At 40.8% G+C, this 16,836-nt stretch overlaps 1 protein-coding gene across 1 annotated transcript in view; it reads left to right on the top strand.

The window, feature by feature from the left end:
• The window catches only part of TRABD2B (TraB domain containing 2B), a 344,998-nt gene that overhangs the window by 297,386 nt on the left and 30,776 nt on the right, over window positions 1-16,836 (top strand). Inside the window, exon 4 of the mRNA XM_006879799.1 lies at window positions 12,133-12,307. Within this exon, the coding sequence (XP_006879861.1) occupies window positions 12,133-12,307 (175 nt within the window). The remainder of the gene's footprint in view (window positions 1-12,132; window positions 12,308-16,836) is intronic.

Here is a 16,836-nt window from a genome sequence, read left to right as displayed (position 1 = left end):
GTGATAGGGAATGGCAAGGGACACTCTGACAAAGGAGATTAATCAGAACTGGCTTTGACAAGCACTGTGGCAATTGGACAATTAAAGCAGACATTGGGGTGGGGACGAAGAACGAACTGGGGATGAGGGTGGAGAAAACAGTGCAACAATGAATGAATGAAAACCCAAAATCTCTGTAAATGTTCATTAGAACTAATAAAATTTAATAAAAAAAAGAATAGGTTTGAAACATTTAACACCAGTGATCAAAGACCAAATGAGCTATGGGATGACATCAAGGATATTTATCATCCATAAATAGAGCAAAAGGTCATTATAAAGACCCAGGGGAAAGAAAAAAACCAAAATGAATGACAGAAGAGACCCTGAAAATTACACTATAGCATGTAGAAGCCAAAACAAAGGGGAAAGTTGCTGAAGTACAAGAACTGTGCAGAAGATTTCAAAGGGCAACTCATGACAACAAAGCATAGTATTATAATGGGATATGCAGAGAGCTGGAATTGAAGAATAAAAAGGGAAGAGCTCAGTCAGTATGTGTCAAGCTGAGAGAACATAAAAGCAAATTAAAGCCTTAAGTTGGAATATTATTTAAGGATACTATGTCCTGGAGAGGGTGAAACCAGGCTGCTCCTTGGAGGCAAGGAGTCTGAAGTTCCGTCTGACATACTTTGGACATGTAGCAAAGAGGGATCGGTCCTTGGAGAGGTACAGCATGCTTGGGAGAGTGGAGAGATAGCACAGGAGAAGAAAACCCTTGATGAGATGGATTGATTCAGTCACTGGGGTAATAGGGGTAGGTGTGTCAGAAACAATAAGGTTGGCACAGGATAGAGCAGAGTTTAGGGCTGCTATACATAGGGTCGCTATGAGTCACAAGCAGCAACAACAACAACTTACCCAATAAAGTGGATCTCTGGTGGCCTAGTGGCAAGGAGCTGCACTGCAATACTGAAGGCATGCGGTTTGAATCTGTCAGCTGCTCCATGGGAGAGACATGGGCACTCTCCTCCCATGTAATTAACTGTTTCCGAAAGCACGCCCAAGGGTCAGCTATAAGTCAGTTCCAAATCAAAGGTACACAACACATGGGCAGTGAGACTCTGGTGGCCTAATGGTCAAAAACTGCGCTGCAACTCCATAGGCTTACAGTTTGAATCCTCCAGCTGTTCCACAGAGGAAGATGGACATTCTCCTGCCTTGTGATTAACTTCCTCAGAAAACCCACTGGTGGGTCAGCTATGAGTAAGTTCCAAAGTGATGGTACACACCAACAATAACAACAATGGGCAATATGTGGACTGATCTGAGAAGCATTAAAAGAAGATGGAGGTGCTTCCTCAAAAAGCAGAACATAGAAATTCCATATGACCCAGCTATTCCACTACTTGAAATATACCCTGAGAAAATGAGAACTGAGACACAAATGGAGATTTATACACCATTTGTCATAGTAGCATTATTCACCATTGCAAGAACATGGGAACAGCCCAAATGTACAACCACAAATGAATGGATTGAGAAATTATAGTACATTCACTCAATGGAAACCTATGTAGCACGCAGGAGTAATGATTTTGGAAATTATTGCCTAACTGAGGAGGGACTGGAGAGCATGATGCTGAGTGAATTAACTCAGTCCCACAAGGATAAATATTATATAAAACCATTATTGTAGAATGAGTATAAGGATCCAAGAGGGATGAAAGAGGTTGGAAGCAGAGGGATGAAGATGTGTAGGGGAATGGGGGGATGAATCATGGGGGGTTGTACAATTTGGTGGATGGAGTGGTGAGGGAAATTGAAAGAATTTGTTGTTGAAAACAATATATTCTGATTCTGGAAATAAACTAGTAGGAAAACTTTTTTTAAAAAAGATGATGATGGAAGGAATACATAGTCACTGCACCGAAAAGAACTAATACTGAAAAATTTCAGGTTGTACCATATGAACAAGAGCCAATGGTATTGAAGGGAGAATTTAAAACTTCCTTGAAGGCACTGGCAAAAAATGAGGTCCCAGGAATTGATAGGATACCAGTTGACATATTTCAATTAACCCATGCAGCCTTGGATGTACTCACCAATCTATGCCAGGAAATTTGTAGGCAGCTTTCTGGACAATTGACTGGAAGAAAGCCATATTTCTTCTTATTGCCAAGAAGGATGGTAGAATAAAATGTGGAAACTATTGAACAATATTACTAATACACTTGCAAGGAAAATGCTGCTGAAAATCGTTAAAAAACAACAAGAACAGTACATTGGCAGGGAACTTCCAAGTATAACTTTGCTGATGTCAGATGCATCTTGATTGGAAGTAAAGAATACCAGAAGAGTGTTTATTTATGCTTTATTGACTACATGAAGACATTTGGCTGTGTGGATCATAACAATTTATGGCTAACATTGATAAGACTGGGAATCTCAGAGCACATAATTGTGCTCATGTAAAACCTAGACCTAGAGGCTGTTGTGCAAACTGAGCAGGAAACACTACGTGGTTAAAAATTAAGAAAGAAACGCATCAAGGTTTTTTCTCTCTATATATATTAAATCTATATGTAGAGCAAATTATTCAAGAATCTGGGCTCTATGGGAAAAGACTCTGGCATCAGGATCGAAGGAACACTCACTAACTTGTGTTATCCAGATGACACAGCTTTGCTTGCTGAAAATGAGGAGGACTTGAAGCACTTGTTGCAGAAGATCAAAGAGTACAGCCTTCAGTATGGATTGCATTTCAATGTCAAGAAAACAAAAATTCTTACCGCTGGACCAATAGGCAGCATCACGATTGAGGAGAAAAGATTGAAGTTGTCAATGATTTCATCATACTTGGATCCACAATCAACACCCTTTTACCAGCAGTGAGGAGATAAGGAGATGTATTGTACTGGGAAAGTCTACAGTCAGGGACCTCTCCAAATTATTGAGGGGTAATTATATCAGTATGAGGACTAAGGAACACCAGATTTCGATAATGGCCTTTTCAATCACTTGCTATACATCAGAGAGCTAGACAATGAATAAGGATGACAGAAGAAGAAGAATTGATGCTTATTATTATTTTAATGAAAGTTTACAAAAGAGTTGAATTTGCATTCATGCATTGGTGCACATTTTCCACCCTACCACCCCCCCCCCAGTTCACTTAAAAAAATATTCCTTCACTGTTGCATCATTTCCTCCCTCTCCCTCATCCTGATCCCCCAGTCCACTTTGCTGTGTGTGCACCTCTTAGTCTGGACTGTTGTCATACAGATAGTGCCTAACCATATATTCATTTTAAACAGTTCTTTCCTTCATCTGTTCTAATGCAGTATTCATTATTTATGTCCCCTCTTTTTTTGGTTTTCCCCCAACCAGCATGTCAGTCCTATTTTTTAACAACAGTGTTATGCAGTATTTTTCCCTTTGTGATGGAGATATTTCACTCAGCATAAAGTCCTCCAAGGTCACCCACATTGTGTAATATTATATGAGTTTCTTGTTTTTCAGTGCTGTGTAGTATTCCATTGTGTGACAATATCATAGTTTTTCTATCCATTCATTTGTTGATAGGCACGTGGGTTGCTTCCATCTCTTTGCTATTGTGAAAAACATAGCAATAAATATGGATATGCTTAAACTGTGGTGTGGGAGAATAGTCCTGAATGTCCCATGGACCACCAAAAGAAGAAATAAATATGTCTCAGAGAAAGCACAACCAGAATGTTTTTTGGAGGTCAAGATGATAAAGCTTCATCTCACATACTTTGGGCATGTTGCCAGAAGAGGCCATTGCTTGGAGAAGGACGTCGTTCTTGGGAGAGTGGAAGGTCCGTGAGAGAGGAAGATCCTTAACCAGATAAATTGACATAGTGACTGCTGTAATGGATTCTAGTGTGTCAGAAAATAGGAGGATGGCAGTGGATACGACAGGGTTCTGATCTGTTGTTCATAGGATCACCATGGATCATGCTCAACTTGAGGCCACCTAACAACAACAGGGTTTACAAGATTAGAATTGCTAAGTTATATAGTAGTTCTGTTTTTTAGGGTTTTTAGGAATAGCCGTGCTCTTTTCCATCACAGATCTAACATTTTACATTTATACCAGCACAAAATATGTGTTCTAATCTCCCCACATCTCTGACAACATTTGCTCTTCTCCATTTTGTTTCATATTTTAAAATCACTGCCATTCTAGCAGAAGTAAAGTGATACATCAGTGTAGTTTTAATTTACATATGTCTGATTGCTAATGATTAAAGCATCTCTTTATGCATTTGTTCTGAATATCTTCTTTGGTGAACTACCTTTCTTCCAAGGTATCTATCTTAGTGAAATCAAACTTCCAATCTTTGGCTAACAGCCATGAATGTTAAATATTTGTGTCACTCAGGAAGTCCAGTTGTAAAATGGTATTGGTAGGTGCTGTCAAGTCATTTTCCACTCACAGAGACTCTGTGTATGGCAGAACAAAACACTATAGTTATGTCTGTGTCATCCTCAAAGCTGTTGCTGTGTTGGAGGCCGTTGCTGCAGCTCTGTGTTAGTTCATCTCATTAAGCCCTTCCTCTCTTTCACTGACCCTCTGTTGTGTCAAGTTTTATATCTATAATCAGAACTGGCTTTGACAAGCACTGTGGCATTTGGACAAGAAGAAACTGGGAGGAGGGTGGAGAGAATAGTGCAACAATGAATGAATGGAAACCCAAAATCTCTGTAAATGTTTATGAAAATTAATAAAATATAATTATAGAAAAAAAAGTTTTGTATCTAGAAGCTAATATCACTTCTGCTAACATACACAAAATGTTAAACAAAGTCTTACCATCCTCACTTTAAAGGAACATTCTGACTACACTTCTTCCAAGATAGACTTGTTTGTTCTTCTGGCGGTTGGTGTTGGTAGGTGCTGTCAAGTCAAGTACAACTCCTAGTGACCCTAGGAACAAAAGATCTGGACTCTGTTCTCCTGATAATCATTCAGTATTCTTCACTAACACCACAGTTCTAAATATCAATTATTCGTCCGTCTTCCTGTCTACCCTTCATATACATATAAGGTGATTGAAAATACTATGGTTTGGGTCAGGCACACCTTAGCCTTTAAAGTGACATTCTTTCTCTTTAGCACTTTAAAGGGATCTTTGACAATGGCAACGTGAAATGTGTCATTTGATATATTGACTTCTTTTTCCATAGGTGTTGATTGTGGATCAAGTGAAATGAAACCTTTGGCCCCTTCATTATTTTCTGTGCTTATCATAATGTTGATTTTTGGTTCAATTGTGAAGATTTGTTTTATTGTTGTTGTTGTTTTATGCTGAGGTGCAGTTCATATTGAAAGTGTTAGTCTTTTCTCTTTATCAGTATGTACACGTTTTCTTCACTTTCAGTGGCAAAATTGTGTCATCTCCATATCACAGGTTGTTAATGAATCATCCTCCAGTCTGAGGCCATCTTCTTTACATGGTCCAGCATTCAGATTGAATAAACCAGAACCTAAACCTGCTACCCTAGTTGAGTCCATAGATTTTTAGCTCTTTCTGGGAAAAGACTAATCTTTCTCCCAAGGTGCAGTTTGTGAATTCAAACTGCTGAATTCAAATGGTTTGAATTCACAAACTGCCAACCTTTCTATTAGCAGTGCAACACCAGAGCCCCTTACAGCTTGAATAAGAATACAAACCTAATTGACATTTTCCCTGCTTTTAAATCACACAATATCCATTTGTTCTATTTTTAAAAAGACTCCTTCCTGGTCCATGTACAAACTACACATGAGTTCAATTACGTGTCTAGAAATTTCCATTCTTTATAATGTTATCCATAAGTTGTAATTGTCCACATAGTCAAATGTTTTTGCATAATCATTAAAACATAGATAAACTTCTTTCTGGTGTCCTCTACTTTCAACCAATATCCCTCTGATATTAACAATGATACCCCTATTTCTGCATCCTCTTTTGAATTTAGTTTGAATTTCTGGCAGTTCGCTGTTTATATACTACTTGTTTGGATGTTTTTATTTTTTAATTATCTTTGTTGTTGTTGTTGTTATGTGCCATCAAGTCACTTGCAACTCATGTAACCCTATGTATAATAGCCCTAAACTCTGCTCTATCCTGTCCCAACCTCACTATCTCTGACACACCTACTCCCATTACCCCAATCACTGAATCGATCCATCTCATTGAAGGTCTTCTTCTCTTGTGCTGTCTCTCCACCCTCCCAAACATGATGTCCGTCTCCAAGGACTGGTCCCTCCTTGCAACTTTCCCCAAGTATGTCAGACAAAGCTTCAGAATCTTTGCCACCAAGGAGCGGCCTGGTTTCACCCTCTCCTGGACAAACCTGTTTGTTTTCCTAGCAGTCCATGGTACCCTCAATACTCTTCTCCAGCACCACAACTCAATGGCATCAGTTCCCCTTCTGTCATCCCTAGTCACTGTCCAGCTCTCTGACACATAGCATGCGATTGCAAAGACTGTGGCCTGAATCAGGCACACCTTAGTCTGCAGCCTGGTGTCGCTGCTCAGAAGGAGATCCCTGACAGCTGACTTTTCCAATGCAATTAGTCTCTTTATTTCCTGGCTGCTGATACCAAGAGTGTTGATTGTGGAGCCAAGCAAACTAATGTTCCTAGATATCACTCTTTCTACATCTTCTTTTGAATTTAGCTTGAATTTCAGGAAATTCCCTGTCAATGTACTGGTTTGGCTGGTTTTTAATTATCTTTAGCAAAATTCTATTTACTTACAATGGTGTTGTTAGGTGCCATAGGACTCACAGCAAGCCTATGAATAACAGATCTGAACCCTGTTCTGTGCTGTGTCATCGTCACACTTCCTGACACACAAGATCCCATTGCAACAGTCACTGTGTCAGTCCACCTAGTGGACAGTCTTCCTCTCCTTTGCTGACCCTCCACCCTTGCCAACATCATCTCCTTCTCCAAGGAATAGCACCTCCTAGTAACATGTCCAAAGTATATGAAACCTCATCATTCTTGCCTCCAAATATCACTCTGGCTGCACCCTCTCCAAGACTTATCTGTTCATTCTCTTGGCAGTCTTAACACCACAGCTCAAAGGCATAATTTTTCCCCCCTGTCATCCTATTCATTGTCCAGCTCTTATGTATAGCAAGTAATCAGAAACACCATGGCCCGAATTGGATATACTTTAGTCCTCAAAGTGACATCATTACTTCTCAATAATTTGGAGAGGTCCCTGACTGCAGATTTTCCCAGTGCATTGCATCTACTTATCCTGACTTCTGGTAAGAACAATGTTAATTGTGTATCCAAGCAAGATGAAGCTGTTTACAGTTTCTATCTCCTCTTCATCCTTCATGATGCTGCCCATTGGTCCAGTGGTAAGAATCTTTGTTCTCTTGACATTGAGATGCAATCCATACTGAAGGCTGCGTTCCTTGATCTTCTACAACAAGTCCTTCAAGCCCTCCTCATTTTCAGCAAGCAAGGTGTGTCATTTACATAAAGCAAGTTATCGATGAGTTTTCTCCCTCCAATCTTGATGCCACACTCCTCATCATAGAGTCCAGCTTCTCGGATAATTTGCTCAGCATACAGATTGAGTAGGTATGGAGAGAGAATACAACCCTGACACACATCTGTCTCAATTTTAAACCATGCAGTGTTTCCTTGCTTTGTTCACACAACAGCCTTCTGATCCAGGTATAAGTTCCACATGAGCACAATCAAGTGCTTTGGGATTCACATTTTTCTCAATGTAAGTCACAACTTGTAATGATCCACAGAGTCAAATGTTTGTGCATAGTCAATAAAGCACAAAAAGACATTCTCTGGTATTTCTTCTCTTAGCCAGGATCTATCTGACATCAGCAATGATACCCCTGGTGCCATGGCCTCTTCTAAATACTGCTTGAACTTCTGGAAGTTCCCTATCTATGAACTATTCTGCACATTTTTGAATGATGTTCAACAGTATTTTGCTTGCATGTGATGTTAATTATATTGTTCTATAGTTTCCACATTCAGTTGGGTCACCTTTATTGGGAATGGGAACAAATATGGACCTCTTCCAATCCATTGCCTAGATAACTGTCCTACAAATTTCCTGGCATAGACTGGTGAGCGCATCCAAGGCTGCGTCTGTTAATTGAAATGTCATTTGGTATCCCATCAATCCTGGAGGCTTATTTTTTTTGTTTTTGCCAATGTAGCTTCTATTTCCTCCTTCATTACCATTGGCTCCTGTTCATATGGTACTTCCTGAAATTTTTCAGTGTCAATAAATTCTTTCTGGCACAGTGACTCTATGTATTCCCTCATCTTCTTTTGATATTTTCTGGGTCATTCAATATATTGCCCATACCATCTTTCAGTATTGCAACACGAGACTTAAATTTTATTTCTATGTGATACTAAACATATTATTTGATAATTTCTGAATTTCATTGGATAATTTTTCTTTTCAGTGGTCACAAATGTGGAACTCTTTCAATTATTGGCGATATTGCTGTCTTCCAAATTCCTTAGTATGCATGAGTGAGCACTTCTAGATTTACAGGTTGCTGTTTTGTTGTTGTTGTTCTTATTATGTGCAATCGACTCACCTGTGATTCATAGAGACCCTGTCTACATTAGCTCTGAACCCTGCCCTATCCTGAGCTAATCTCATTATCTCTGACATACCTAATCCAATTTCTCCAGTCACTAACTCAGTCCATCTCATCTTGGGTCTTTCTCTCCTGAGCTGTCCCTCCACCTTTCCAAGCAAGATGCCCTTCTCCAAGGACTGGTCTTCCCTGGCAACATGTCCAAAATATGTGAGACAGAGCTTCAAAATCTTTGCCTCCAAGTAGCAGACCTTATTGTTCTCCTGGCAGTCCACGGAATGCTCTACACTCTTTACCAGCACTACGACTCAAAGGCATCAATCTTTCTTCTATCATCTTTATTGTCCAGCTCTATGTTGCATGGCAAGTAATTGTGAAGACCATGGACTTTATCAGGCACATCTTAATCTCTAGATTGACATCGTTGCTCTTCAGTACTCTAGAGAGGTCCCTGCCAGCAGACTTTCCCAATGCATTTCATCTTTTGATCTTGACTTCTGGTGCTTTACACACATCTCTTACACCATCTCAGTTGACATTTCTAAAGTCTCTGAAGCCTTGTTTTTCCACTAATACTTTCAAAGCCAGTTGGATTTCAGTACTATCAGTTCTTGATTATGTCGAAGATAAACCAATTCTGTTTGGTATAGCTGTTCTATGTAGTTCTTCTATCATCTTTTGATGTTTCCTGTGTCACATCTTTCAATATCAAAACCTGAGTCCTAAAATAATCCCCCAAAAACCTAAGTCCTAAATTTCTTCTTTAATTCTTTCAGCACAGAAATATCAAGTGTATTTCTTCTCTTTTGATTTTCTACCTTCACATTCTTTTTCAAACTTTATGTCTTTTCACATTTCATTACTTTGTCTTTGAAATCTGTTTGGGGCATCATATCTTCCTTTCACTTTAGCTATTTTACATTGAAGAGGAAGTTCCAGTGTCTCTTCTGAAATTCATTCCTATCTTCTTTCTTTTCTGTCTTTTTAGTTATATTTTCTTTCCTATGAGTATGTATTATGAGTATGATGCTTATCTGATTTTCAGTCATTGATGTTTGATGTATCAAATCTATTCTGGAGTTAGCCTCTAAATTCAAGTGAGATATACTCAAGATCATTCTTGCCCTCTTGTGGACTTGGTTTAATTTTCTTTAGCTTCACAGTGAATTTGTATATGAACAAAGGATGGCCTATTCCACATTGGCTTTTTGGCCTTGTTTTGACTTTTAAGATTGAACTTTTAAACTTCTTTTACCATGATTTATTTGATTTCTATGTATTATTCTTATGATGCTGATGTTTTAGTGATTGTCAGTCATTTAATAGTCATTGTGTCTATTTGTGTCTGTTGTAAAGAGGTTGGGGAACGTATTTGCAATGACTAAGTCATTAGTTTTGCAAAACTCCATCTTACTGGAGAGGAGGAGAAATTATGACATCACAGAGTTTGGTAGGGGGAGGTAGGAAGGAAAAAACAAAAAAAAATCAACAGTGTACATGAATTAAACACAATAAAAAAAATTTTTATCATGCCATCTCCAGCATCATTTCTATCACATATTCCATATTATCCAATTACTAATCTTTTCTTTTTTTGTTTCCAACAAAGTATTTTGTGTTTATTAAAGACTTTCTTTGTACTATGTACTATGTACTATGTACTATGTACTATGTACTATTCTTAAGGCTTTGCAAAACTGTGGCCTAGTGACATGCACTGTCTTCCCAAAGGCATACGGTTTGAATCCAGCTCCTGTGCGGGAGAAAGATGAGCAGTCTCCTCTTGTACAGTTTATTGCCTCTGAAAGCCCACTATGAGTTGGTAGCCACTCAACAGTGTACAACAACAGACCCATATTACAGATTTGGAAATTGAGTCTGAGAAGCCTAGCAACGTGCCAGTTAATAACTTGTTCAGCCAACTTTAACTCTTTCTTTGCTGTTGAGTCAGAACCAACTCATAGCTGATCCATCACTGGATTTTCAAGGCTGTAAATCACACAGGAATATATTGTTCCTCTTTCTTCCAAGGAGCCACCAGTGGATTCGAGCCACCGTGAGGCTCACCCTTCAGGTTAGCAGCGAAACTCCTGTGGACTTCCCCACCAGAGAGCTCCCTAATAAGCAGTAAAAGGGATACTGATTCTTATTGTCCTAGATACCTGGTTTTAGGGCCCATATTTATAACCACTAAAAATCAATGCCTCTCAGCTTCTTCGTTCATTCTCTCATTGAACAAGTATTTATTTGTTGGCACAACACAGTCTTACATTCTCTCCCATATCCAAAATAAGAAGAGAAATTCTGTGAGGGGTGTGTTTCCATAAACAACCCTTCTGAGTCACAGCCTCTACAATGCTCTAAAAATACTATAATATCCCCTATAGATGCATCAAGTCCAAATATGGACTGTTTTGTCAGGACAGCCAATCATTCCTTCCCTGATTGTGGTGAGTGGAGTAACTCCATTCCTTCACCTGCTCAATCGCCCAGTAGTTCCCTGCCACTGACTTTCCTCTAGGCATGGCTGCATTCTAGTGCGGCTAGTATACTGCACATGTCTAGTGGACACCAGTCGAATCATTGTCTTGTTCATCCTAGAACAGTGACTCTGACGTTCTGGCAGAGATTGCTATGGTGCACAAACATCCACTTCATCTGTCACTCAAGCAAACTTGATCCTTAGTCAGAAGATAAGAGAGGCAGACATTACAGAGTTCTCCAAACCCCTTAACATCCTATGTTGATACCTCTATTTTACACAGAAATCCACTTGTCAACTTGGCAGTGGCACTAAAAGTCACATGGCTAGATTGCATGACCCCTCTGGGGTCTAAAATCTCAAAGCAATTAGTCTTTTCCAGACTACCTGGTCAATGAGTTAATCCGTCAACTAGGCTTCAAGTTTTCTGCTTTGTATCTAGGTTGATGAATATAAAGGACTAATAAACTGAAGAAATTATATGAACATTGATGGGTTCAGGGAAAGAGAGAGCCATGCTCTGGTTCACATCCTTACTTACCTCAGAAGCCCCAGATCAGACTCTCCTTGTTCTCCCTTCTTCTACATCAGACAGCTCATATAATCTCCATGCCTTCGTACTGAACTGAATTTCTTCTAGGTACCAACACTGGGCTCAGTACTGAATTGAGAGCAGTTAAGATGAGTATTTCCTCAGCCTTCTGGGATCACAACATCTGGAAGCTGAGATTAAACAAGGCAGAGAAAACACAAGACAAAATGATACGCGTAGGGCCCTGCAGCCTGGGATGCTTCTAGCTCTGCCCCTTTATTGGCTTTATTTGACTTTGTACATTGTTCTGGATCTTTCAGTCTTTACTCCTTCATCTGTAAAACTGGAATAACAATACACATCTTAGGGCAATCTTTAAAATGAGAAATAAATATAAACCATCTAGCCCACAGCAGAATTTGCAAAAAGGTAAGTTGCCTGGTTTCGCCCATGCTGTGCATGTTTCTTTAAAGCCCCCTTGGTCTACAGAGAACTGAAGGCAGCCTCTGTCTTGCATTTGCAGCTGCCCAATTTTATCAACACCACCCTGCCACCGCACGAGCAGGTGACAGCCCAGGAAATTGACAGCTACTTCCGCCAGGAGCTGATCTACAAGAGAAATGAGAGGATGGGGAAGAGAGTCATGACTCTTCTGCAGGAGAATGAAGACAAAGTCTGCTTCTTTGCCTTCGGAGCAGGTTTGGGCCAGAGTGGGGAAGGGTTTATTTGCAGAATTCTTCAGGGCTTGGAGATTTGCTTAGACCTACCCTGCTTCCGCTTCATAAAGGAATAAATTGATACCTGGCACGGGGCAGGGAAGCTACCTAGCATTCAGCAGTAGAGCTGGGGCCCAAAGAGAATTCTCTAATTGCTACTCAGACATTCTTTTTTAATGGTTTCTGTAGAGAGTTTTAGGAAGTGGCTCCTGCTAAAGCCAGGACAATCTCTGGTTCTTTCCTGCCCCAGGAGGTCATGTTGAGAGCCTAGAAACAGACCCAACTGCAGCTATCCAGCCCAGCTTCACCCTACCCAGAGAATCCATTGCAAAGCTAGGAGCACCAGATGTGTGGACAAGGTGTGTTCTGGGATCCCACAGACTTGGCTTCAAATCCCAACCCAGCCACTTCCAGGCTACACAGCCTTGGCACAGAATTCTGTCTGAAGTTCAATGCCCTCTTCTATAAATGGGCAGTGAAAGGCATAGCTACTTGATGAATTAAAAATATCTACCTTAAAGAATGGTGTCAAAGATTGTGAGGTTGACACAGAACAAGACAGGGTTCAGATCTCTTGTTCATAGGGTCACTGTGAGTTGTACTCAACTTGACTTGATGGCATCTAACAACAACCACCACCTTATAGAACTGGTGTGAAGATTAGTGATACCATACAAATAACTTGCTAGCTAGGAGGAGGTCACTATAGCAACCACTGTTAGCATTCTTGTCATTATTTTGATAGTCAGTAGAAGGATCATCGTGGCATTGTAGAAGCATGACCTTGCTTTCTTCTGTGGGGATCCAGCCTCTTAATACAGAAGAAAGTCCAGACCTAGGTGCAGAGTTTTGCTGGCACCTTTATTTTGATTCTTCCTCTCTCTTTGTTCTCCCATTCTCTCCCCTACTCTTTCTTCCTTTCTCTATGGCTGTGTCTCTGCCTAAGACTCCAATCTCCATGTTGGAATCAAGATACTGTATTTGCTGCTTTGCCAGTCTGACTGTAGTAGCTCTTGCTCATGTTACCTGCAATTTAGGCTGAAAGACTTCACCTCCTGCTTTGTGAAAATAAAATAAGATGGTGTGGGGGCAGCCAAAGAGAGGCCTGGTGATGCATGCACTGCTGCCATCCTTTGGTATTTCTCGCCCCAGGCCCATTATTCCCACCGTGTCCATTAAGGCCAAGCTAAGTTAAATCATGTTGAATAGTAGTCATCAATCCCAGAAGGGCCCTTGCACGCATCCTTATGTTATAAAAAGGCATGGCTCCTGTTTTAGGTCTCACTGAATAAATTCCACACATTTCCAGAGAGGAGCCAGCCGTCTACCTCTCCCTCTCTTCCTTGCTCTGTAGCTCATGGCACAATAAAAACATGTGGGAGAAACCAAGAGACAAACATATGGCTCAGCACAGCATTTAAAGTCATGCCTGCAACTGGATGGAGCTGGACCATGGCTCATTATACCCTCTTGGCAAGTCCTTCCCTCTCAGTCTGTTTACTCATTTGAACAAGAGGAATCAGGACTTGATTGAATCATCTGTGATCCAGGAACAACTCAAACATAGATTGCAGGGTAGGAAGGGATTCCTATGAAGGCCCATGATGGTGTCAAAACTCAATTGGAATGAGAAAGACCTTACTTTAGAGTTGTCTGCTCCTCCTGGGAACATACTATAAGTCAGGAAGGCTTTGGTGGTCAAAGCGGAGGTGGGGTATGCCACCTACTTGCCCTCTCCCTCACTTTGCATTGGCCTTCCCAGACTTTCTTTCTATGGGCATCCTGTGAGGGAGTAGCCCCATGCTGACTTCCAAAGAGGAGCCACTCTAAGTTAATCTACGAAAGATCCACCCCCAAGGCTCAGCCATTAAGGGAGATTAGAGACAGAACTGGTATTCCGTATGGCCCACTGACGTTGGCACAGCCTCACCCAGTGTCTGGATGTAGTTAGCCCAAGCTCATGCCTATGAGAGGAAATGGGAGAGCCTGGAGATATGTTTGGACACTGACTTTTCCTGAAACCCCCAAGTATGTGGGTACATAGTTGTCACTTAAGCACCAGACCAGCACCCAAGTGTCACTTCAGGTTCTTTTGACACACACACACACACACACACACAAATCCCAACCCACACCAAAACTCATATTCATCCACCCTCTCCATTCCCACTATCACTGTCCCAGTCAAAGCGTCCATCAGCTCTAGCTTCCCCACCTTCTCCAGGCCTCCTCCCTGCTCCCTCAGGGTGGCCCATGAACGGTGCTTAATCTGTCACCCAAGACTTGGTCGAACTCTGGGAGGACAGATGCCACAGCTTCATTTTCCGTTTGTTAGCTTGCAATAGCTGTGGCGACTGGTGAGTGAATGAATGAACAAACGAATGAATATTTAACAGAGTCTCTCTGTCCAGGTGTCCTCCAGGCCTGGTAAACAGCTTAGAATAGTTGCTAGTTGGAATCAAGTTGGTTCTGACTCAAAAACAAAACTGCTTCATAGGATTTTCCTGGCTGTAAACAGACCGTCACTCTTCCTGAGTTGGTACCTACTAACACTTTATAATAATAATGACAATCTTTCTTAAAAAAGCTTTATAGTAAACCTTGTTCTTTTATTTTATTTGAGTGAAGTTTTACAAATCCTATTGGGTTTTCATTCAGTTGCTCACAGATATTTTGTTTTATAATGTTAATTACAATTGGTTAATGTAATTAATTAATAATTACAGTGTCTCATCAATCCCAAGGGAGCTCTGAGCTCGTGGTAAAATGTGCTGCATTTCCAAAGGTATGTGGTTCAAACCCACCAGCTGTTCCCCTGGGAGAAGGTTGAGCAATCTCCTTTCCTATGACTTATGGCTTCTGAAAACCCACTGGATTACCTTCATTTGAATTTGTTAAAGCTCTAACATTAACAAAAAGGAATAGTAAATGCAGATATATTTTCTCCAAATTACAAAAGTAAATGCAACTGTTATCTTTTAATGTACCTTAGAGACAAAGATATTTCTGTAGTAAACTGGACATGAGTTTCAAATGAGGTCAACTAATCTGAAACCCAGCCCCCTATGAAATTCTCCCACTGGGTAAGCAAATGGTGTTGTTTGTTCTGTGTTTGCGAAAGATTATATACTTTCTGGGCCTCTCTGAATTGAAATATCTTGGTTTTGTACAATTCAACCAGATCACAGATTAAACAACATCAATAAAGAGAATATATTTTTTAAGAAAAAAACCCAACCAAACCCGAACTTGACAGCACACAACTACAGTCAATCCCTAGGGAGCTCTGGTGGCTTAGTGGGAAGGAGTTGCACTTGTCAACCCAGAGATGTATGATTCCAATCTACCAGGTGTCCCTTGGGAGGAAGATGGGCAGTCTCCTCCCATCCAGTCAGCTGCCTGTGCAGACCTGCTCGAGGGTCAGTGTGAGTCAGTTCCAGCTCGGTGGTGTATAATAACAACAATCGATCTCATATTGAATGTTATCCATCCCTTCTCAACTATTATCTGTTACTCCTTTCTCATCCTATAACCCTCCAAGAGTGATTCTATGTGTAAAAAGCTTCCCTTACCTTTCTGTGTTAGTGGTTTTATGCCATAATTGTCGTGATATGGCTGAGTCACATTACATAATTTGTTCTAGATTCACTCATGTCTTTCACATATTCTTGATCAGGTGGTTTCGTTTGTACGGAGTTTTGATGCTAAGTGAAAATAATAAGTCTTTTTATTAAAATAGTTTCTTTTATATTTATACTGGTTTGCATACAAAGTTCATGTTGTTGTTGTTATGTGCCATCGAGTCGCTTGCGACTCATAGCAACCCTATGTACAACAGCCCTAAACTCTGCTCTGTCCTGTGCCAATCGCACTGTCTCTGACACTCCCATCCCAATTATCCCAGTCACTGAATCAATCCACCTCATAGAGGGCCTTCCCCTCCTGCGCCGTCCCTCCACCCTCCCAAGAATGTTGTCCTTCTCCAAGGACCGGTCTCTCCTCACAACATGTCCAAAGTATGTCAGACAGAGCCTCAGAATCCTTGCCTCCAAGGAGCCACCCAGTTTAACCCTTTCCAGGACAAATTTGTTTGTTTTCCTAGCAGTCCATGGTATTCTCAATACTCTTCTCCAGCACCACAGCTCAAAGGCATCAATTCTCCTTCTATCCTCCTTGGTCATTGTCCAACTCTCTGATGCATAACAAGTGATTGTGAAGACCATGGCCTGTATCAAACGCACCTTAGTTTCCAGAGAGACACCATTGCTCTTCAGTACTCGGAGAGGTCCCTAACAGCAGATTTTCCCATGGCAATGCGCCTTTTAATTTCCTGGCTGCTGGTGCCAAGAAAGTTGACTGTGGAGCCAAGCAAATTAAAGCTGTGAACAATCTCAATCTCTTCACCATCCATCCTGATGCTGCCAATTGGTCCAGTGGTGAGAATCTTTGTCTTCTTGACATTGAGCCTCAGACTATATTGGAAGCTGCAGTCATTGACCTTCTGCAGCAGG

This window comes from Elephantulus edwardii, unplaced genomic scaffold, assembly GCF_000299155.1.
Source record: "Elephantulus edwardii isolate Elephantulus edwardi_28Jun2011 unplaced genomic scaffold, EleEdw1.0 scaffold00005, whole genome shotgun sequence".
NCBI classification, from domain to species: Eukaryota; Metazoa; Chordata; class Mammalia; order Macroscelidea; family Macroscelididae; genus Elephantulus; species Elephantulus edwardii.
Note: the sequence above shows the minus strand (reverse complement) of the source record. Positions and strands in the feature narration are given on the sequence as shown.